The 22,898-nt window shown below is 41.9% G+C and overlaps 1 protein-coding gene across 2 annotated transcripts; it reads left to right on the forward strand.

Annotated features, from left to right (window-relative positions):
- Positions 1 to 255: 255 nt before the first annotated feature.
- On the forward strand, positions 256 to 22,877 carry ADRM1 (ADRM1 26S proteasome ubiquitin receptor). 2 transcript variants are annotated; one of them, XM_070941790.1, is made up of 10 exons: positions 256 to 351; positions 6,518 to 6,728; positions 7,690 to 7,806; positions 8,589 to 8,712; positions 9,441 to 9,527; positions 11,034 to 11,115; positions 17,799 to 18,034; positions 19,633 to 19,790; positions 20,666 to 20,768; positions 21,809 to 22,877. In XM_070941790.1, the coding sequence occupies exons 2-10, from the start codon at positions 6,519 to 6,521 to the stop codon at positions 21,913 to 21,915; spliced, it is 1,224 nt and encodes a 407-aa protein (XP_070797891.1). In that variant the 5' UTR covers positions 256 to 351; position 6,518; the 3' UTR covers positions 21,916 to 22,877. The 2 variants fall into 2 exon arrangements, with proteins under 2 accessions (XP_070797891.1, XP_070797890.1); XM_070941789.1 differs by lacking the exons at positions 17,799 to 18,034; positions 19,633 to 19,790; positions 20,666 to 20,768; positions 21,809 to 22,877 and adding an exon at positions 12,756 to 14,112.
- The last annotated feature ends 21 nt before the right edge of the window (positions 22,878 to 22,898 follow it).

Genomic DNA, 22,898 nt, shown 5'->3' on the forward strand with positions numbered 1-22,898 from the left:
CGCCCTTCCCCCCCCCCCCCCCTTTCCTTTCTGCCCGGCCGACGTGACACAGCACAATAGCCGAAGGCAGGCGGAAAAAGCGACTCTTAGCGCGGTGCATGCTGGTCCGTGTAGGCTCGCGACAGGGGGAGAATGAGAGCCTGAGCCTACGTAGATTGAGTGGCATGGCTTCTGACCAAGGAGAAGTGCAGGGGCGGGGAAACCGCCAGCCAATTAAGGAGAGGAGAAGGCAAGAAGGAAAGGCGGGCTTCCGCTGTGACTGGAAGGAGAGCTGAGGGGAGCCGGAAGAGACCGTCGAAGCTTTTTGAGGGGAAGAGAAGCGACCGGCGGGAGGCCCAATTGAGGCGACAGGTAACCGTCGGCGGGAGCGGCCGGAAAGATTGTGGGTGAGGGTAGCCTTTCTCAAACCACTCAAACGCACCCTTCAAATCCGGACGGGGAGTTGGGGACGATGGGAATTGTAGTTCAACCCCCACCCTACCCCTCCGGAGGGATGGCAGGTTGGGAACGTGAGCGGGTGGAATACGCCCAGGTGAGGCTCAGAGGGGCGGTTTTAGAAAGGTTGGGCTGAAGAAGTATTCCAGTACTTGAGGGGGCTTCCATAAAGAAGTTGGGGGGGGGCGGCGGTTTCAACCTAATCTCCAAAGCACCTGAGGGCAGGAATAAGAATCAATGGGTGGAAAAACAACCAAGGAGAGAAACAACCTAGAACTGAGGAGAAATTTCCTGACAGAACAATTAACCAGTGGAACGACCTGCCTCCAGAAGTTGTGAATGCTCCAACCCTGGAAGTTTTTAAGAAGAGACTGGACGGCCACTTGTCTGACATGGTCTAGGGCAGGGGTCTGCAATCTTAAATACTCAAAGAGCCATTTGCACCTGTTTCTCACAGAAAAAAAAACCCACTGGGAGCCACAAAATCTGGGTGGGCGTGGCCAACTCCACGTCACTCACTCCCACCCAGTCACATGACCCCCCCCAGCCACCCCTACCCAGCAGGTCATTAGGGCAGAGAACAGGTTGTTAAAAGCACCACACCAGGTACCACAAAATCTCTCTCTCTCTCTCCATCTCCCTCTCTCCATCTCCCTCTCTCTCTCTCTCCATTTCCCTCTCTCCTTCCCTCCCTCTCTCTTCCTCTCTCTCCCCCTCCCTCCCTCCCTCCTTCTCTCAGCACCAACATGGCCAGAAGAAGCTCCAGCTTCTTGAGTGAGGTGCTGGAGAATCAGCCCCAGCTGCTTCTCCATCCCCCGCCAGCGCCCTTACCTTCTCAGGCTAGGTGAGAAATGATTGGAAGGGGAGGGGGAGGGGCGGGGCCAGCCAGTGATGGGACTGAGAGCCACAGCAGAGGGCCCAAAGAGCCGCATGCGGCTCCAGAGCCGCGGGTTGCAGACACCCGGTCTAGAGTCTCCTGCCTGAGCAGGATGTTGGACTAGTAAACCGCCAAGGTCCCTTCCAGGTCTTGTTATTTTGTTCTGTTCTGTTCATCTCCAGAGGATCTGATTTCCCCAAGCCTCAAAACTCAGTTATGTGTTCTGGCTGATCCTTGGCAACCACCTGCCAACAAGAAGTAATCTGTGGGTTTTGATTTCTATTCTGATTGACTGGGGAAAGGGTGGGAGCAAAAGGGGAAGAGTCATCATGGCCTCCTACCCAGGAAGAGCTTGGAGTTAATACTTCCTTGCTTTGCTAACTTTCTGCTTGCAGGGAGTTTTGTCTGTTTGGGTGCAACTGAAGAAAAGAGGGACCTGCAGTGGTGAGATTCATGCTTCTTAGGATGCCGGCCAAACCTACCCTTTTCCACAGGGCCCAAATGATGCCAGGACTTGTCCTCGTGGGATTGTCCCTGTCCTTACTTGTTTGTTTTGGCAAAGCCTTTTAGTCTCCCAAGCCTGCTGAGGTCGGTGGTTTGAGAGAACACAAACATTGAGAAAACCACAATTGTTCTTGCCACCTTGTTGTATTTTTTTTTTTAATTTGATTTATATGCCGCCCTTCTCCGGAGACTCAGGGCGGCTTACAATGTGCTCAGCAATAGCCTTCATCCTTTTGTATATTTATACAAAGTCAGCTTATTGCCCCCACAACTGGGTCCTCAATTTACCTACCTTAGAAAGGATGGAAGGCTGAGTCAACCTTGAACCTTGGCGAGATTCGAACCTGCAGTAATTGCAGGCAGCTGGTCTTAATAACCAGCTTAATAACAGGGTGCCTTAGACCACTGTACTACCAAGGCTCTTCGAGTTTATTTTAATTGCTTCTGTTTCGTAAAGTCCACTACTACTTGATTTACGATCACAATTGAGCCCAAAATTTCTCGTGCTAAGCATGACTTGTTAAGTGAGCTTAGTGATTTTAGGACCTTTGTTGCCACATTTGTTAAATGAATCACTGCAGTCATTAAATTAGTAACATGGTTACCGGTAAGTGAATCTGGCTTCCCCATCGACTTTGCTTCTCAGAAGGTCTCAAAAGGTGATCACGTGGCTCTGGGGCACTGCAACTGTCATAAATAGGAGTCAGTTGCCAAGTATCCGAATTTTTATCATGGCTATAGGGATGCTGCAGCAGTCATAAATAAGAAAAATGATCATAAGTCACTTTTTTTAGAACTTTTGTAACTTCAGTCATTAAATAAATTGTAAGCCGAGGACTGCCTGTACATGCTGGAACTTTTTCATTCAGTTAAGTCTGTCAAGGTGATAAGACTATTATTGTGTAATATATTTATATTGTGTTCTTGAAATATTTAAAATATAGAATGGTAGTTACTATTAGTTTATTATCCAGCCTATGTGTATGTATAATATAGCGTTACCATATTTTTTGGAGTATAAGATGCTCTGGACTATAAGATGCACCTACCTTTTTTGGGGCGGAAAACAAGAAAAAAAAATTGCCTCTGCCTCCCAGCAATTTGCCTCATTACAGCAAACAGCCTGCTTCAGTTTCATTTTCGTTTTCAGCACAGCCTAATTAGTACAAGAAAAAAAATCTGCATCCCAGCAATTTGCCTCCTTGCAGCAAGCAGCTGAGACCTGCAGGGCAATAGGCAATGGCAATCCCTGCAGCCTGAAACAGCTGAGGGTCGGGAGACCAATCCAACCCACAATCAACTGCTTCTGTTAATCAGGCTGTGCTGAAGCTGGCTGTTTGCTACTTGCTGCAAAGAGGTAAATTGGGAAGTAGGGGCCAAAGGGTGGGGGCCAAAGGGTGGGTGGGGCTACATTCAGCGTATAAGACACACCCTCTTTTTTGGGGGGAAGTGCGTCTTATACTCCGAAAAATACGGTATATGTTCAATTCAAAGTGGCAAACATACCTAATTCTCTTGTCTCTTATTTTCCCAACAACAGCAACCCAGTAAGAGAGTTGAGCTGAGAGGCTGACTCTCTTGGCTTTCATGACTAAGGCAGGACTGGAACTCAAAAGTCTCCTGGCTTCTAGGCCAGCTAATAAAGTTCATGGAGTAATTTGTTTAATTGGTTTACTACAATTTCCCCCAAATTGTAGATGGGGTAGACTTGTATACAGAAAGCCAGTTTGGTCTAGTGGTTAAGGTACCAGGCTAGAAACTGGGAGACTCCGTTCAAATCATGCATTCGTCATGAAAGCCAGCTGGGTTACCTTAGGACAGTCACCTCTCCGCCCAGGGTTGTTCTTGTGGGAAAAATAGGAGAAAGGAGCATTAGGTATGTTTGCCAGCCTTGAGTTATTTGCAAAAGTAATAAAGGGATATAAATAAATACCTATGGCAAAGGTGATATTTGAGCTCAGTGTTGGAAAAACATATATACATCAATAGACTCATTTACATGACTATGATGCATCATCAACTGGGACCAAAACCAGAATATTTTTATGCAAACATTTATGCATTTTGATGCAACTGGTACTGCAGCCTCTCAGGATTTGTAATATTTGTATTTTAGTCCTAACGCTAAGTTTTCCCCAACACTGTTCGGATAAAGTCAGAGCCGTATGGCATAGATGGCCTTGTAGCCTATTGCATTTGAATTCTTTTAAACTTATTTTCTAGCTTTCCTTTACTAGGTAGGTTGTTATTTGGAAGAGACCTTACTAAAATTATTACATTCCACCTAATGTGAGTAATAGAGGAGTGCGCATTTTGTGTATTTTGAAGGAACAAAAATGAATATTCTTATTTTATCTCTTCAAAATTGCAGACATTGAACAAAGCAAATTTGTAGCACTCTGTTATTAGGAGTAGACTGGATGTATAATTTAAATAAACCTTGGATAAGTGAATACAAAGCTTAAAGAAGAGCAATTGGAAAACTAATATTTGTTTGACAAGTTTTATTCTGCTAAGTCATCTACCGCAAGTCTCTGATAATCTTACCCAAAAATAATTTGATATATACACCAAAGTGCTGTTGTTGTAAAAAGCGCTTATGTCATGGCCTAAGGCTCCCAATTGACTTTCTTGGCTTTTAAAGGAAGAATGTAGTTGGAAGAGTAGATGAGCATGAGTAGATATCATCTGAGAGCTGAATGTAGCAATAGGATGAAGGCTTAAAAACTAAGGCATGAAAGCAGGGAGCATGTGCCAGTTGTATGGGAGGAACACTGATTGGTTCCTTCAGAACCCTTTGCTTACCTTTCCTTTGTTTTGAAGATCTTCAGAACAGCTGTTTATAAATATGATCAGGGATCCAACAAGGAGAAAAAGGCCCATCTTTTCATGGACTGAAGAAAAGTGGGGACTTTTTTGGTTATTATTCTACTTGCAGTTGTGCAAAAAGCTTTTATATTTGGAATGTGGATAGATCTACCTTAGATATTCAGTTTTACATGAAACTTCTCTGCAGTTTCATTCTTCTTTATTTAAGTACCTGACTGATATTTTCTGGAGTTAAAAGCCAAACAACGTTCATACTTGGATAAAATTCTTCAGGCTAGACTGGGCAAAAATCTTTCCAGGAAAAAAGGAATGGCAAATCACAGGCTGCCAAGAAATCTAAATGAATATGTCCATTCATTAACAGAATAACAGAGTTGGAAGAGATTTTGGAGGTCCTCTAGTCCAACCCCTGCTCCAACCCTATACCATGTCAGGCAAATGGCTGTCCAACCTCTTCTTAAAAACCTCCAGAATTGAAGTACCCACAACTTCTGGAGGCCGTTCCACTGATTAATTGTTCTCTCAGCACATTTCTCCTTAGTTCTAGGTTGCTTCCCTCAAGACAAATTCAGTTTGATTTGAGCTTCTTTGAAGAAATGTGCAATTGGCAATAATATTTTTATTTTGCTGGATTGGACCCTATACAGTTACTAAATTATCGCCAATATTTTGTGGAAATACGTTTTTGTTTTTTTTTTGAAAAAATGTTTTAACTCTAGAAGCAATTCACTTACTTTTTAAAATAATAAATACTTTTGAGTTTTTTCTAAGGTTGGCATCACTTTTTATGTTGATCAGTTTTTCATTTTTGCCCACTTAGGTGTGTGATTATCTGATAAGGAAAGATAGCTTTCTTTCAGTGGTTTCAATACTCTTATAAAATAAGCACTGTTCTCTTGGATTGTTTTTCTGCATTAAAGAATTGGTACTGGAGTTGAATGTGAAGAGGCAGGTTACTAGTTATAAAGAAGGGGAAAAAACCTATTTCTTGGGTGTGCAAGAATTAATGAAAATTACGATATTGTAGCTGCTTCAGCACTTGGATCTGTGTTCCTCATTATCCATATTTGTGCAAGAGAGTACACCACATTCACATTTAATACTGTAATTGGTGCAACCCAAGTGGGAAATTGCTTAAGAACAGTAACATCATAAGAAAATGTGTATGGAGATTCTCAGTCATCCAGATCATGGTTGTCCCAAATATGCTTTTTCAAGAGGCAACTGTACTTCCTTGTTTTTTCTTTGATGACGTTTTGCTTCTCATCTGAGAAGCTGCTTCAGCTCTGACTGGATGGAGGGGAATGGAAGGATTTATATTCCTTGCAGATAGCTGGTCATTTGCATTCTTTTAGAGAGTCCTAGAGGCTACTTGGAGGTTTGTCTGTCTTCAGGGTCACCTGAATAGGTTTGGAGCCGTCTTGGAACTGCTGAAAGGATTGTGTTGTGGAGCTGTGCTTTCTGCAGTATGTTTCCTCCCTGTGTCCCTTTAATGTTGAACACAGGCATAGGCTGTGGGGAGGAGTCTATGTTGTCTGCATCTCAGACTGAAGCGCAAATGGTTCCTGTAGTCTGCTTTTTTTTTTTCTGGAAATCCGTTCATACTTGTGCACCATTTGAAGGGTGTTCATCTCAAAGTGCATAGCTAAATGACTATGGTCATGGTTGTCCCAAAGGTGCTTTTTCAAGAGGCAATTGGACTTTCTTGGTTTTCTTTGAAGACGTCACGGGCATTGTAGGGAGGATTGAATTAGGGGGTCAGATTTGGTGCCGTGCAGCTGCCAAAATTATATTTATCTACATTACTTCTCGGGAAACGTGATTGTCATGACTGTAAGAGAAGCGTTCATGATGAATCTTATCTCTTTCCAGGATGTCTTCTGGTGCTTTATTCCCAACCTTGGTGCCCGGCTCTCGGGGCTCATCAAGCAAATACCTGGTTGAGTTCCGTGCAGGAAAGATGTCTTTGAAAGGCAGCACGGTCACCCCTGATAAGAGGAAGGGCCTTGTCTACATACAGCAAACGGATGATTCCCTCATTCACTTCTGTTGGAAAGACAGGACATCTGGGAACGTCGAGGATGTAAGTGGAACACTCCAGCCATTGGATTGTGCTTACATAGATTTAAAGCATGTTTGCCCATTGATAGCTAAAATAGAACATTTGTATGAACGACTAGCACATAGGTGCGAGGGTAACCTTTACCTTTACTTTTTTTAAGCTTGTTTATTTATTAGATTTTTACTCCACCTCTCAGTAACTCAAGGCAACCAAGATGCATAACACTCCTTCCTTTTTTCTATTTTCCCCACCATAACATCCCTGTAAAATGGGTCGGATGGAGAGAAAGTGACTAGCCCAAAATCAACTAGATAGCTTTTCATGCCTAAGGTGAGACTAGAGCTCACAGGCTCCTGGTTTCTAGGCCATTACCTTAACCACTAGAGCAAATTGGGTCTCATTTATAATAAGAAATAAAGTTACATGCTTTGGGGTAACATAGTTTAGCTCCCTTTTCTCTCGTACTCCTATTTTAGCAAGAAACAGAATAAATATAGAATATATGAATCTATGTAGAATTACCTCTTTCTGCATAGAGGCAAGTATTTATTTACTTTTATTTTGCATCTAGCTTTCGCAGCTCCTCCTTGAAAACCATGCCGATAAATGTATAATTCAAACTGTGTACAAATTATGTTTTCTGCTTTTCCCTGGAACATCCTGTTTTTTTCTCATGAAGCATACTGAGTCAACTATCCAGTGATAATTTTTTTCCTCTTTGAAAAGGAACCTTCAAGAAAGGGAATTGGTTTGTGGTTTTTCAGGCATCTTTTAATCCCCAAATTCTGGGCTGGGCAATAGATGGGAATGAGAGAACATTTGATCTAGAAGATTTGATTTCCCGCAGATAATTGGAATGGTACCTTCCAAGGGAGCAATCAAACATGAAGTTTTCCTTTTCCCTTATTGTAGATTGAGAAGTTAGTTATTGATCAGCATTGATTGATATTGTAAGTATTTAGATACTGCCTTTGTTTTTTAGGACCTGATTATATTTCCTGATGACTGTGAATTTAAAAGGGTGTCTCAATGTACTACTGGCCGTGTCTTTGTGCTGAAGTTCAAGGCTGGATCCAAGAGACTTTTCTTCTGGATGCAGGTTTGTGAGTTCCTCAGTCTCTCTGTCCTGCGCTTCTCCGGGAATTTTAGTTTGATGCTGTACAGTACAATGCCAAGATTTTGAGTGAGAACAATCATGAAATTGATAGGGAAGAGTCAGCCACAATAACTTTGGATCGAGGTTATGCCGTGTTTTCCCAAAAATATGACCTACTCAGAAAGTAAGTCCTAGCTTGATTTTTACACGTGCGCCCAATATAAGCCCTACCCGCAAAATAAGCCCTAAGACCCTGCCCACTCCAAACCTAGGGTGGGGGATGGGGTGTGTGTGGAGCTGCCCTACTACTAACCTTCAGACAGTTGCAGCCAGGCCTTGCACAACTTGGCTCATATCTTCTGCAGCCGGCAAGGCTTTCCTGAAGGCCTCTGTAGCCGATAACAGAGTGCTGGATTGCTCTGTTATTGGCTGCAGAAGCCTTCAGGAAAACCTTGCCAGCCTTGCCAGCCGAAATTCCTGAAGGCCTCAGCAAAAAGAGGCTGGGGGTGACGCGCGCAAGTGAGGTGAGTCAGTGGACGACATCCTCTCCCTCTCCCCCCCCCCAATAAGACCTGATGCCTTTTTTGGGTGACAAAAAACATAGGACAGGGTCTTATTTTTGGGGAAACACGGTATGTAACTTTGGGGAAGTGTCCATTGTAACCTCGAATGCTCTCTAATTGGCCATAAATTGAGGACCTCTTCTATTGAGAAAGCTAAGATGTTAAGAATTACTCATCTGTCCTGAAAAAATGGGGTTGTTTTTTTTTTTTCTTTCTTCCCAGGAACCTAAGACGGAGAAAGACGAAGAGCACTGTCGTAAGGTGAATGAGTACCTCAACAATCCACCCATGCCTGGAGCTCTAGGAGGCAGTGGAAGTGGAGGCCATGAACTTTCTGCCCTTGGAGGTAGGTGCCTTTTCCAAGAAGCTCTTTCTGCTCAGGATTAGTCATTTAGATCTGGTTCTTTAAGGATTTCTTTTAAATCCAGTTATAAAAGCTAAACATCAAAATCGCATATAAAATAGTAAAAAAACATGCTTTGATAGTAGCATATATACTTTTAGTTTAGGCAGCCTAGTATGTGCAATCAGTCAGAATAGAGCTGGAAGGGACCTTGGAGGTCTTCTAGGCCAACCCCCTGCTCAAGCAGGAGACCCTTTCCCATTCTAGACAAATGGCTGTCCAATCTCCTGAAAACCTCCAGTGATGAAGCACCCACAGCTTCTGAAGGCAACTTCTGTTCCACTGGTTAATTGTCCTCACTGCTAGGAAGTTTCTCCTTAATTCCAAGTTGCTTCTCTCCTTGATTAGTTTCCATCCGTTGCTTCTTGTCTTGCCTTCTGGTGCTTTGGAAAATAGGTTGACCCCCTCTTTTTTGTGGAAACCCCTCAAATGCTGGAAGTCTGCTACCATGTCACCCCTAGTCCTCCTTTTCTCTAGACTAGCCATACCCAGTTCCTGCAACCATTTTTCGTATGGATTGTGGGAAAATGTTCTGAAAGGAAGGTGTGAAAATGCATTTTTGTGTCTGTCTGTTAAATGTAGCACCAAAGCTATTACTCTATTAAAGCAGTTTGCATTGGGTGGCATTTAGTTACATAGTTATAAACATTTTGTCTTATTTTTCTTTTTAGGTGAGGGTGGCTTGCAAAGTCTTCTGGGAAACATGAGTCATAACCAGCTGATGCAGTTGATTGGACCAACGGGCTTAGGGGGACTTGGTAAAGTGCTTTCATGATATTTATGTGAGAATGATATTTATTTAAATCTTGTCTTTGCTTTTAGTTTAAGAAAACTGCTATCTTGCCGCTGATGAGACTGTACTTAAACCAAAGTGCCCTGATTTGTGAATATTAGTATGGGATGCAGGAGCATTAGTTTAAACCACAGGTTTCAAACTCGATCGCGTCATGTGACATATCATGATATATTGCCACATTTTTTGCCTTTGCGGAGCTGAGGTGGGCGTGGCCTGCGCGTGACGCATCCGGCCCATGGGCTGCCAGTTTGACAGGCCTGGTTTAAACAGTTTTGTTTTCTTCAGTGGTTGGTCAACCAGCAAGACTTTTTGCCAGCCACTGAATTGATGCCAAACTCCTCTTATTGCATGAATGCAGGTAGAATTGTTCTGTTGCTTTCTGGTATATGAAAGACCTAAGAATTGTGCTTCCAAATATTTCCATGTTAAGCAAAACTAACCTTCCTTTCCCTTCCCTTCCCTTCCTTTTCTTTCCCCCTTTCCTTCTTCTTCTCCTTCTCCTCCTTTTCCTTTTCTCTTTCCTTTTCCTTTGCTCTTTCCTTTCATTCCCTTCCCGCTTTCCTTTTCTCCCCTTCCCTTTCATTCATTCACTTGTCTCAGTGTGCCATGAGATCCTCAGTAAGCATGTTTGGATAGTGTGATACTTTGGGGGAAGTGTACCTAGATATGCTTTAGGAAGGAATAGATAATTTGATGTTATAATCACTGTTGGCTAGTTGCTGAGGCCTTGACTTTGGGGCTCAGAGTGTTAAGTAATAAAGTGAGAGGTTCCTTTAATAGAATAATTGCTCACATGGCTAATGTGCTTCCTTTTTTACTTACTGCTATTCAGGGTTCCACAATAGGACATAGTTTTCTAAATATGGTAACAATTGTGAACCTTTGCCCTGAAATTGCTGCAACTGATCTCCAACATTTGCAGTATGTATGGTCTAGAACCGTGATGGCAAACCTAGGGCAGTGTGCCACAGATGGCACGCGGAGCCATATCTGTGGGCATGTGAGCATTGTTCTAGCTCAGCTCCAGCACGCATGCGTGTGCCGGCCAGCTGATTTTCGGGTGGGTGTGGGGGGCACTGAATTATGGATGTGGGCACATGCACCGCGACCCCCCTGTGCTTCCCCCGCTTTTGGCACACGACGGCAAAAAGGTTAGCCATCACTGGTGTAGAATTTTGGATTTTCATTTGATCATGTTTGATTCAAGATTGGTTTGATACATGAAATTTGTGGAAGACATGCTGCCACAGGTATAATTTCTGTGATTCTTTTTGAGAGAGTGCAACAAGATTAAGAGGTCCTCTCACCGATAACAGTTTTATGATGTGGGAATGCACAATTTGGCCTCTTGTGAGAGACCAAAGGAAATTAGGTGTGGAATAAACTCTTCCAAATACATGTCTTGATAAACTTTTTTCTAAGAAATGACTTTTTTTAAAAAAATTCTTATTGTTAATTGTGCCGATAGGTGGACTCGGTGCTCTAACAGGTCCCGGTCTGGCTAGTCTGTTGGGCAGTGGGGGGCCTCCAACGAGCAGCTCTTCTTCCAGGTAAGAAGTTTAACTTACCATTTAAATGCCCTTTTACATATTAAGGTAGGGATAGTGTCAAGTTTCCGAAAGATGTCCTAATTAATTCATGAGCCATGATCCAAACTTCAAAGGAAATACAGTGATTTATTTGGAGCAACATTCCGGCAATACTGGGATGCAGTCAGGACTGACCCCACGCAGATTTACGTCCCCCTATGACCCTGTCTCTCCCGTCTTCCCTGGCCATGTCATAAATCACATTCTCCAATTACCCACTTTGGCTGGCTGTGAAACCTAACACCCTCCTGATTGCGGTCAGAAAAAATGTATGGAATTCAGTTCTCCCTCCCTCCTGCTCATGGCAACTTGAAAGCTTTGCAAGTTGACAGATAGAAGTTAATTTCATTATACTGCCCCTAGAGTTGGACATGAATGGTTAGGGCAGCGGCCCCCAGGGACCGGTCCTGTGGAGAAAGGGTTTTCAGTGGACCGGAGGTGGGGGGGGGGGGGAGATTCAGTGGTGAAATGTAAAATTTGTTACTACCAGTTCTGTGGGCGTGGCTTGGTGGTGGTGGGGTAATGTAACTGGGTGGGCGTGGCCAACTTTTTTTTTTTAACTTTTAAAAGCATTTTTTCTACAACCTCTTTGGCTGAAGAGGTTGTAAAAAAAAATGCTTTTAAAAGCTTCTGACGATCCCAACTGAGTTACCTAATCGGCAGAGGCTTTTTTTTCTTTTAAAAACATTTTTTCTACAACCTCTTCAGCCTTTCCTGTCCGAACCGGGAGCATTTCACCCCTGGGGAGATTCACATGCTACCTGCATCTCACGGATGGGGCTTCACTTGTTTGCATGGCCTGGTTTCTAGCATGCCGCAGACTACGGACCAGGAGTTGGGGACCTTTACCTTTAATGTTTTGAGACCTCTCAGCCTCACAGTAGAACAGTTTTATGCCACAAAATCAGATCTCCTTTAGCTGAACCAACTGAGCCATGCTGGCATCTTAAAGTTACCACAGTTATAGGACACTCTGGGTAAGTAGTAGCTTTCTCAGTGCCAGTTTTGCACCTACAGGTGTGAGCTGGGAAGGGACATTGTCAGTTCATCAATGGCGGTCCAAGGAGGATTGTAACAATTCAGAGAGCTGTCAGCATTCTGTGGCACTTTTATAGCTCATTATATTAGCCCCCCATAAAGAATTATGCTTGTACAGGTAGTCCTTGATTTACGATTGCAGTGGAGCCTGCCTATTAGGGTTGCAAAGCAGGTCCTCACATGACTGATCCAATTTTATGACCTTTTTTTGAGGCAGTCATTAAGCAAACACCATGATCGTTAAATGAACCCAGTATCCACTATGGGGTGTTTTTGCTGAAAACCGGAACACCAGTTTTTAGCAAAAACATCAAAAATTGTAGTCATGTGACTCAAGAGATGCTGCAAACAACCATAAATGCAGCCTGGTTGCCAAGTGCCTGAAATGCGGTGTGACGGGGGAAACTTTGGAACTGGGTTGTAAGTACTTCTTTGGGAGGGGTGTGTGTGTCGTAATTTCAAACAGTTGCTAAGCGACTGGTCCTAAGTCAAGTACTGCCTTTATTTGGAAAAAATATCAGTGCTTCTTACTTATTTCAATAATTCTTGTGTTAACTATATAGACCAGCCGTCCCAAAGGTGCCTTTTTCAAGAGGCAACTGGACTTTCTGGTTTTTCGTTGAAGACGTTTCATTTCTCATCCAAGAAGCTTCTTCAGCAGTATCCAGCCCATCCAGTCAAAGATCTATAGAAAGTATGTTGGGTTTGGAGAAATCAAACTCTCTTCAGAATATACAAGAGATGCTTCAATCAATTCAAGAGGCCTTGGTCAAAACCCAAGAAACTATGGCAAAAAATCATGAGGAGATCAAAAATGAAATAAGGGAGTTGAGGGGGGAGATACATAAGTTGAATGAAAAAATGGGAAATTTTCAGCAAATGATAGGTAAAAATGAACAGAGGATACAGAAAATGGAGGAAAAAGCAGAACAAACAGAGAAAAAAGTGGAGGAAATAGCACAAATTAATAAAGGCCTGGAGAAGACAGTAATTGTCCTGGAGATGGAAAAGGCAGCTTACTTCCTGAGATTCCAGAATATTGAAGAAGAGAAAGGGGAAGACCTGATGGACGTGATGACAGAGTTGTTGGCTGGAGCTCTACAGAAAACTAAACGAGAGGTCCAACGGGAAATAAGTGACATATTTAGAATTCATTCAAACTACGCAAGAAGACATAAACTCCCAAGAGAGGTACATGTGAGATTTACTAAAAAGACATTCAGAGATGAAATACTTAAAAGATCAAGAGAGAAGCCTTTGAAATATAAAGGAAAACAAAATTTGACTTTGAAACAGGTCCCTAGGAGAGTAAGAGATCAAAGGAGACAATATCAATTTCTGACAACACAACTGATCAAGTATAATGTGATTTTCAGATGGCTGATACCAGAGGGAATCCTGGTTATTTGGCAAAATAAAAGATTTAGACTGGATTCACTAGATAAAGCACACAAATTTTTTGATCATCATTTTACTGCAAGTGAAGAACAGGAAAGCAGGGAAGAGATAGAAAGTAAAAGGCAAGAAGAAATACAAGCAGAAGAAAAGACTTCGCAACAAGAAGAGGGCGAAAATGAAAAAAGAGAACGAGCAGAACGAGAAGGTGCAAGAGCAAGAACAACTAGGAAAGTAAAACCTATATATAAATGAAGTGATGGAAGAAGAAATAAAGATGTTATCAATTAACATAAAGGGATTGAACTCCCCTATGAAAAGGGAACAAATGTTTATGAAACTACAAAAATTAAAATTGGACCTAATTTGTCTTCAAGAAGTGCATATTAAAAAACAACATGGCAACTTACTGGAATACCCCAAAAAGGAAATTATATTTGGCATTAGCACAACAAAAGAAAATAAAAGAGGGGTGCCGTTATGTGTTAAAGAAATGTTAACAGTCAAACAAGTATATTCAGATGAAAAAGGGAGAATATTGATGGTTGAGGTTGTAATAAATCAGAAACAGATTCTTTTGATTGCAATATATGCACCAAATAACAAACAAGAATTCTACAAAAAAACTCCATAAGAAGATAATTGAAATGGACTATGGAAACATATGTATGATAGGAGACTTCAATGCAATTGTGGATGTCAAACTAGACTATAGATGCAGCAAAAAAAGTAAAAAAATAAGGACACTCCCAAATTTTTTTTTCAAAATGACACAAGAAATAGGCATACAGGATATATGGAGAGAGTTAACTCCAAAGAAAAACTAATATACATTCTATTCGAACAGACACCAATCATAGTCTAGAATAGATATGATATAGATGTCGCCAGAAATGAGAACAGAGGTCCAAGAGGTTCAGATTCACTTTCCTTCGCTACCAGTTCGCAGATGTGCGCGTGCATGATAAAACAACAAATAGATCTAAAACTAGAGATGTTCTTGTTGGGTATCCTACCAGAGAAATATAATAAAAGTAATACATATTTAATTTTACATGTAACAGCAGCGAGAATTGTGTATGCACAAAACTGGAAAAATGAAAACATACCTATAGAGGAAAATGTAATGAAGAAAATACTAGAATATGCTAGATTAACATTGAAAATTAAGGCTAAGGAGGAAACAATACTATTTAACTTGGGAATTATTTTATCAAATGGTTAGAAAATAGAAGCAGAAGTTAGAAATTTAGAATCAAGGAGGATATGTAAATAAAAATGAAGTAAATGTGTAATTAAATAATGAACATTGAATAAAGAGGATAAGTAAAGATGATTAATAGATTTGGATGATAATGGTTACAAATGTGATGGTTATGTGATGTTTATAATGCTTGATATTAACTAATTATAGACAAAACCAAACTAATTAAATAACGGAAAATGTTTAATAAGGATATGTGAAGAATATGGTGAATAGATTTTGAGAATAATAGTTATAGTTATTGTGTGTATAAGATTTACTACTTGTATTTAAAAAAGATTATACCCAGTCAGTACACTGCCATTGTGGATATGGAAATATATATATATATATATATATATATATATATATATATATATATATATATATATATATATATATATATATATATATACATAACAAAGAAAATTCTATAATAAAAAATACTATTAAAAAAAGAATTATGCTTGTATAGGTAGTTCTTGATTTACAATTGCAATGGAAGCTTCCCATTAGGGTTGCAAAGCAGGTCCTCACATGACTGATCCAATTTTATGACCTTTTTTTGAGGCAGTTATTCAGCAAACACCATGATCGTTAAATGAACTCATTGTTTGCTATGGCGTGTTTTTGCTGAAAACCGGAACACCAGTTTTTAGCAAAAACATCAACATTTGTAGTCATGTGACTGTTAGAGATGCTGCAAACAACCATAAATACAGCCTGGTTGCCACGTGCGGTGTGACTGGGGAAACTTCGGAACTGGGTTGTAAGTACCTCTTTGGGGGTCGTAATTTCAAACAGTTTCTAAGTGGCTGGTCATAAGTCGAGGACTGCCTTTATTTGGAAAAAAATATCTTATTTCAACAATTCTTGTGTTAACTATGTAGACCAGGCATCCCAAAGTTGCCTTTTTCAGGAGGCAACTGGACTTTCTGGTTTTTCTTTGAAGACATTGCGCTTCTCATCCAAGAAGCTTCTTCAACTCTGGATTGTGGGGAATTCTCCAATCAGAGCTGAAGAAACTTCTTAGATGAGAAGAGAAATCTCTTCAAAGAAAAAACGAAGTCCTATTGCCTCTTGAAAAAGTACCTTTGGGACAACCATGACCTGGATGACAGAGAATCTCCATAGATAAATAGACCAGCATTATTCTTTTATTGCCGATGGGGCATTAGAGATGCAGTCGTGAAAGTGATTTAACATTTTCCAGGGAAAGGAAATGTCCTCTTTTCTATGGACCAATCAGGACTTCTTTGCAAGTTGAACCTGGGTTTGGGCGTGGAATGCTTTGTTTAGCAGGATGTTTTTTGCAACTTAAAGGAAGGCTACTTCTCTACTTCTAGCATTTTTAAAATGTAACTTAAAATGATGGGTCTCACCTATAGCAACCAAAATTTGTGTCACGTTTCTCCAAAATTGTACTTCTGAAATCATGGCTGTAAAATGAAATCATCTGTTGCCTTTTATAAATTAAGAGTTTGTATTTTTTTTTTACAATTCTTTATGTAAAAGACTTTTTTATCATTCTTTTTACATTCTTTATGACTTCTCTTTTATCCAAGTATAAAATGTAAAGGAAAATAGAAACAGGAAATTAGGGGAAGGAAAAACGGGGGGGGGGGGGGAGAAAATATGGGGGAAAAGAAAACAACAACTTCTATTTTCAGCACAGTAGAAGATGACAATTACAGCCTCAACTTTTTACTTTTACACATTGGTATATACTAGCCATTTCTATAACAACAAATCTATCTACTGTATTTTTCAGAGTATAAGACACACCATTTTTCCCCAAAAAAGAGGGTGAAAATCTGGGTGCGTCTTATACTCGGGCCGCGCGGGTGGTTACGGGAGCGATGTGGCGCTCCCATGTGACTCCCCTCCTGCGTGAGCTGCACTGGCTCCCGGTGGTCTCTAAAGGTGGTCTTACCACCTTTAGAGCGCTCCATGGCTTAGGACCGGGGTACCTACGAGACTGCCTTCTGCCACCAATAGCCTCTCACCGACCAGTACGCGCCCATAGAGAGGGTCTTCTCAGAGTGCCATCGGTCAAACAATGTCGACTGGCGGCCCCCAGGGGGAGGGCCTTCTCTGTGGGGGCACCTGCCATCTGGAACAAGCTCCCCCCGGAGATACGGAGGATCCCGGATCTGCGCACTTTCCGCCACGCCCTCAAAACACTCTTATTCCAGCAGGCTGGTCTGGCCTAACTTCCCTTTTTAATTGTTTTTAAATTGGTTTTATAATTGGGGTGTTTTAAATCTGGCCAAAGTATTTAATGTATTTTAAATGGTTGTTAACGTTTGTATCATGTATATTTTACTTTCTGGCTGTTCACCGCCCAGAGTCCTTCGTGAGTAGGGCGGTATATAAATTTAATTATAAATAAATAAAATAAATAAAAATACTCCGAATGTAGCCCCGCCCAGCTTCTCAAACGGAGGTTTCAGAGGCTGAAAAAAACATCAGAAACGAAGCTTCAGAAAAGAAGCCCCCAAACAGAGCTTCAGAGGCTTTTTTTCTGAAGCTCAGTTTTGGAGGCTTTCAGAGGCAGAAAAAAAAGCAAAAAAAAAAAAAAAAAAAAAAAAGCAAGGCACAGAGCTCACAACTAAGGAACCTGTTGCTAAAATTCACCTCTGGGAACAGCTGATTGGAAGTATTCCGGGAGGCCGATCCACCTGCCAATCAGCTTTTTTCTCCCCAAAAACTAAGGTGTGTTTTATACTCCAAAAAATATGATAATCAGCAAAACCGAAGTGATGAAACATTTCACTTCTGGATTTTGTGCTTGTGATGAAAAAAAAAAAAGTTGGAGTTTGAAACCGAAAAGAAGAATCCTAAGGAGTTGTCAAACGAAGAATAGATGGTGACCTAAATGAGGAGGTCTTTGGGTTTTTCACTTCTTTAACCCTCTTCTTTAGCTGAGAAATAACAGCTGCAGAATTTTTTTCCGAAATCTTTTCAGTTCTCGCAGCCAGTCAACAGCTGTGACACCATCCTCCAGTACCTCCTCCACACGGGTAACGCCGGCTCCTGCTGCTCCTGCAGCTGCCACGGCCACGGCCACTAGTCCTAGTCCTGCTCCGAGCTCAGGAAACGGGACCAGCACAGCAACAAGCCCTACGCAACCCATCCAGCTGAGTGATCTTCAGACCATCTTAGCTACTATGAATGTACCAGCCGGAACAGGAGGACAGCAAGGTAAAAAGAGGGTTGCACGTTTAGTATGTCTCTCGAAACGTGCATCTTTCCTCAAACTTCCATCCTAACATCTCACAGTCTTTATTACTCTGGCCTGGAGTTACTTAAAAGTTCTGGACTGCAGATGCAACAGTGTGAACCAGTGTTAGGCAGCTGTTGGTTGGTACTGTTCTGGCCCGGACTTCACAGAAGCAAGAAACCGACTCCCCACAAAGAAAACCCCCCTCTTTATTTACACATTGGGAATTAACTGCATTCACCAACAGAGAGTTCAGGCAAGAGTTCTGCAAGGAGTTGCCATATTTCTCGGAGTATAAGACGCACCTTTTTCCTTCCTAAAAGGGAGTGAAAATTTAGGTGCGTCTTATACACCGAATGTAGCCCCGCCCACCCACTGGCCCCCACCCTTTGGCCTCTGCCTCCCAGCAGTTTACCTCCTTGCAGCAAGCAGCAAGAAGAAACAGCTCGCTTCAGCTTCAGCACAGCCTAATTAGCACAAGTTGACTGTCCATTGGCCTCCTGACTCTGCTGTTTTGCTCTCAGCTGTTTTGAGTAGGCCTCTGCTGCTTGCTGCAAGGAGGTAAATTGTTGGAGCAGATTTTTTTTTCTTCTGCTAATCAAGCTATGCTGAAAACGAACATGAAAATAAAGCAGGCTTTTTGCTGTTTGCTGCAGCGAGACAAAATTGCTGGGAGGCAGAGGCAGATTTCTTTTTCTTGTTGTCCTCAGCAAAAAAGATTGGTACGTCTTATAGTCTGGAGTGTCTTATACACCGAAAAATATGGTAACTGAAACAGTCCTTATCATAGTTTGTTGTGATAAATGTAAGGCCACCAGCTGGGAGGCTGCAAATTAAGTCAGTTCAAACAGAGAAGTAGACAAACCTCAGTTCTGGCAAGGCAGTCTTTGTCACACAAAACACACAAGGAGCAAACTTTCCAGAAATGCGAATGCTTGTCTGCGACAACCAAACCACTCCCCTTTCCTCCTATTTATTCCCCAGCCAGGGAGGGGCCGATCAGCGTCAACAATTGTTTTGCTTCCCAAGCCGGCTCCGTTGTTCACTTCTGCTATCTGCTCTGCGCATACATGCATCTGGAACAGGCCCCAGCTGTTCCTCCTCCTCACTCATCTTTTGACTCCAAAGGCAGCTGCCTCCCTGGCTGGGAAGTGCCGGGTGGGCCTGGCTCTATCTTTGCGTCCGACGCAGAGCATCCATCAGAGCCTTTCCCAGGCTCCAGAACTGGCCCAAGTTCCTCCCCAACCCCCTCACCGTCTGAGTCTGCTGTCAGCAGAGCTGGCAGGCCACAACAGGTTGGTTAGAATCAACTAGCACAGGGGTGTCAAACTCACAGCTTGTGGGCTAGATGCGTCATGCGCTGGCTACTCCAGCTTTAGCAAAGGGGGGGAAAAGTCACAATGTCATGTGACAACCCGAGTTTGACACCCCTGAACTAGCATGTTTAGGATGTGGTAGTCATGATTTTTAGAGATATTGGGGGGGATTCCCAGGTTACTCTTGGAATTTGTGATCACCTGTAGCATCTTTGCTAATTCCACGTACCTCAAGAGACCACCCTACTTGTGTTCTTCCACAGTTGACCTGTCCAGTGTGCTTACTCCAGAAATAATGGCACCTATTCTGGCCAACACAGAAGTTCAAGAGCGCTTGCTGCCTTACCTTCCTTCAGGGGAATCACTGCCGCAAACGGCAGAGGAGATTCAGAACACGCTCACCTCTCCGCAGTTCCATCAGGTAACCGTGTTAATGTCAGTGGAAGATAGAGCAGAGCTTGGTCCCAAGTTGAATAAGAAGTTAGCTTGTACAGGCACTCCTCAACCGTAATTGAGTCCAGAGTTAAAGCTGTAAGTTTTTGCAGTTGTAAGGCAAGGCATCACATATCTGGACTCTATTTTTCAACCTTTTTTTTTGGTGGTGGTGATAGCAAATACTGACAGGGATGCAGTGGCTGAGTGGCTAAGACGCTGAGCTTGTCGATCAAAAGGTTGGCAGTTCAGCGGTTCGAATCCCTAGTGCCGCCTAACGGGGTGAGCTCCCATTACTTGTCCCATCTTCTGCCAACCTAGCAGTTCAAAAGCATGTAAAAAATGCAAGTTGAAAAATAGGGACCACCTTTGGTGGGTAGGCAACAGCGTTCCGTGCACCTTTGGCGTTTAATCATGCCGGCCACATGACCACGGAGACGTCTTTGGACAACGCTGGCTCTTCGGCTTTGAAACGGAGATGAGCACCGCCCCCTAGAGTTGGGAATGACTAGCACATATATTCAAATAATTTTTTTTTTTTTAGCTCTGATTGAAATATCAAGAAATTATAAGGCAGAGGTTTGAAATTAGAGCAATAATATTCTAGGATAGAGAGAAAATGTGATGAATGAAACCTGACCTTGTTTGGATTGTATCACAGGTACATGAGAAGGATTCCCTCATCGACCTTTGTGGTCATGTAGCCCAGTGGGAGCTGGATTTTTGATTTCTCCTATCACTAAATCTTCTTGGAACAAAGATCGTCTGTAGTCTGCCTCTGGGAAGATAGAAGCAGCTTGATTTTCTCAGAATCTGAGAATCTTTGATAGCCTAGGATGAGCTGGTCTTTTTTTCATTTTGCAGGCGTTGAGCATGTTCAGTGCTGCCTTGGCTTCTGGGCAGCTGGGACCCCTGATGAGCCAATTTGGCTTACCCGCGGAGGCCATAGACGCAGCAAATAAAGGCGGTAAGTTCATTTGTGTAGCTAATTGGGAGCTGCTGAATCATGAACGGAAGTAATAAGTTGTGAGGTTTGAATTCTGTGTTTCCTAGAAGGCTTTTTGGATCACTCTCATCCAGTGTTTCTCAGCCATGGGCAACTTTATAAAGTGTGGACTTCAACTCCCAGAATTACCCAGCTAGCATGCTGGTATATGGAACTCTGGGAGTTGAAGTCCACACGAATCCTATTCAGGATTGTCCATTCCTCATGTGGTGGTTCAAAGCCTGGCACCTTTATGTCTTCCTATGTCTGGGCGTTCTTATCTGTGCTATAAATGGCTGTAGAGAATTAGTTGAATCCTTACTATTGAATAGTTAAGGAGAGCTTTAACCAAGAATGCTACTACAGAGCTGCTCCATCTTGAAAACCCAAAGTGTTTCGGGTCATCCTGATGCTACAAATTTTTAGATGTTCTTTAAAAACTTGATTGTTCTCCCAAGGTCTGAAATAGACAGGTAAAAACTGGCTGCTGCATATCATTTTCCCTTCTCTTTTGTTTAATATTAGTTTTAAAGTTTTAATTGCATGCTGTCAAGAATGCAGGCCGAGTGGAGAAGCACTTACAGATCTAAATTATAAATAAAATCTCTACCATGTTTTCCCCAAAATAAGACATCCCCTGATAATAAACCCAATCGGGCTTTTGAGCACATGGCAATAAGGCCAAGCGTTTATTTCAGGGTTCAAAAAAATATAAGATAGGGTCTTATTTTCGGGGAAACACGGTACTATTAAAACATAGTGAAATGGAAAGTGTGATATCCAGCTTCTTGGAAACTGAAGGGAAATAATTTTTATTTATTTACGTATTTATGCAAAGGATTTATCATTTGGATTAACGTTTAAAAATGGACTTTGCAAATTGCAGCTGTCCTGTTGCAAACCTTCCATGATGTTGCAGGTTGTGTGTTGCGACTACACACTTCAAATGTGCACAAGGCAGCCTGCTGTCTTTCATACTTTTTCTCTTGCTGAATTACCCATTTAATGTGTCTTGTTTCTAGATGTAGAGGCGTTTGCAAAAGCCATGCAGAACAATGTCAAATCCGACCAAAAGGAAGGAGAAGCAAAGGAGAAGAAGGACGAAGAGGAAGACATGAGTTTAGATTAGATTTCTTAATTGTGTCTGAATAATACTCCTAGATATTAACTTTAAGTAGAATCCCTAGCTGACTCCGTGTATCGAATCTATAAGTAAAGGATCTCACTCCCAAAATTCTTTCTGGAAATAACTTTTTTCCCCCATTTCTTGCTACAGCCCAGGCAGCTGTTTAGCCTTAAGACACCACTTGTCCCTAGGAAAGATTTGATTGGACTAAAGGAAATCTTGCATCCAGTAAAACTGTAGCTTTTACGTTTGAAGGGTTAGCCTACATCTGTTAGTTTATATATATTTTTTATATTTAGCCAATTGTACCTGGGTGTGTATATTTGGTGGAATATTTGACTTCTTGCCTTCATTAAAGATTTGAGGGGCTCCTGAGAGTCTGATCCCCTCCCCTCCCTCTGTGTTGGATAATGTGGGGCCTGAGGAATTGTTTGAGCAGAATATTTTCACAGAAACCACAAATCCAGATATTTCTAACTGACTTAAGCTCCATTTGCAAAGAGGCTTCTCCAAGGGTGGGCTGGGCATATAACACAAGGTGATAAAAGAATGGCTATGGCCTCGAGATTGATAAATAACTGGCAAAAAATATTGATATCTGGGGGAGGTTATAGAATTGAACCCTTGCAAGCAATTCAACCAATTACAATTGGTTGTAATTCACATTGTATAAAGCGGGAAGATCAGTATCCCCTTTCGTGGTATCCTGTGAACGCATTCACTCAAACATATTCTCCTGCATTGAGGCCACTTTGTGTACAAATATTACAAGAAAAGAACAATCAGAAAAATTTATTGGAAGTATGTAGCAATGATGTACAGAAATATTGCTTTCATTATTCAGCCCCCAAAATAAGTTGCTGAAATAAAAGTCAGGGTGAGTTAAAATCCACTTTTGCAATATGTACCCCAGCATTAAAATAACCAATATACTGATGAGTAATAAAATTCTTTTTAGAGCTGTCTTACCCAATGTGATGGGGTCA

The sequence above is a fragment of the Pituophis catenifer genome, unplaced genomic scaffold, assembly GCF_029215685.1.
Source record: "Pituophis catenifer annectens isolate HBS135680 unplaced genomic scaffold, rPitCat1.0.hap2 SCAF_3, whole genome shotgun sequence".
Classification (NCBI taxonomy): domain Eukaryota; kingdom Metazoa; phylum Chordata; class Lepidosauria; order Squamata; family Colubridae; genus Pituophis; species Pituophis catenifer.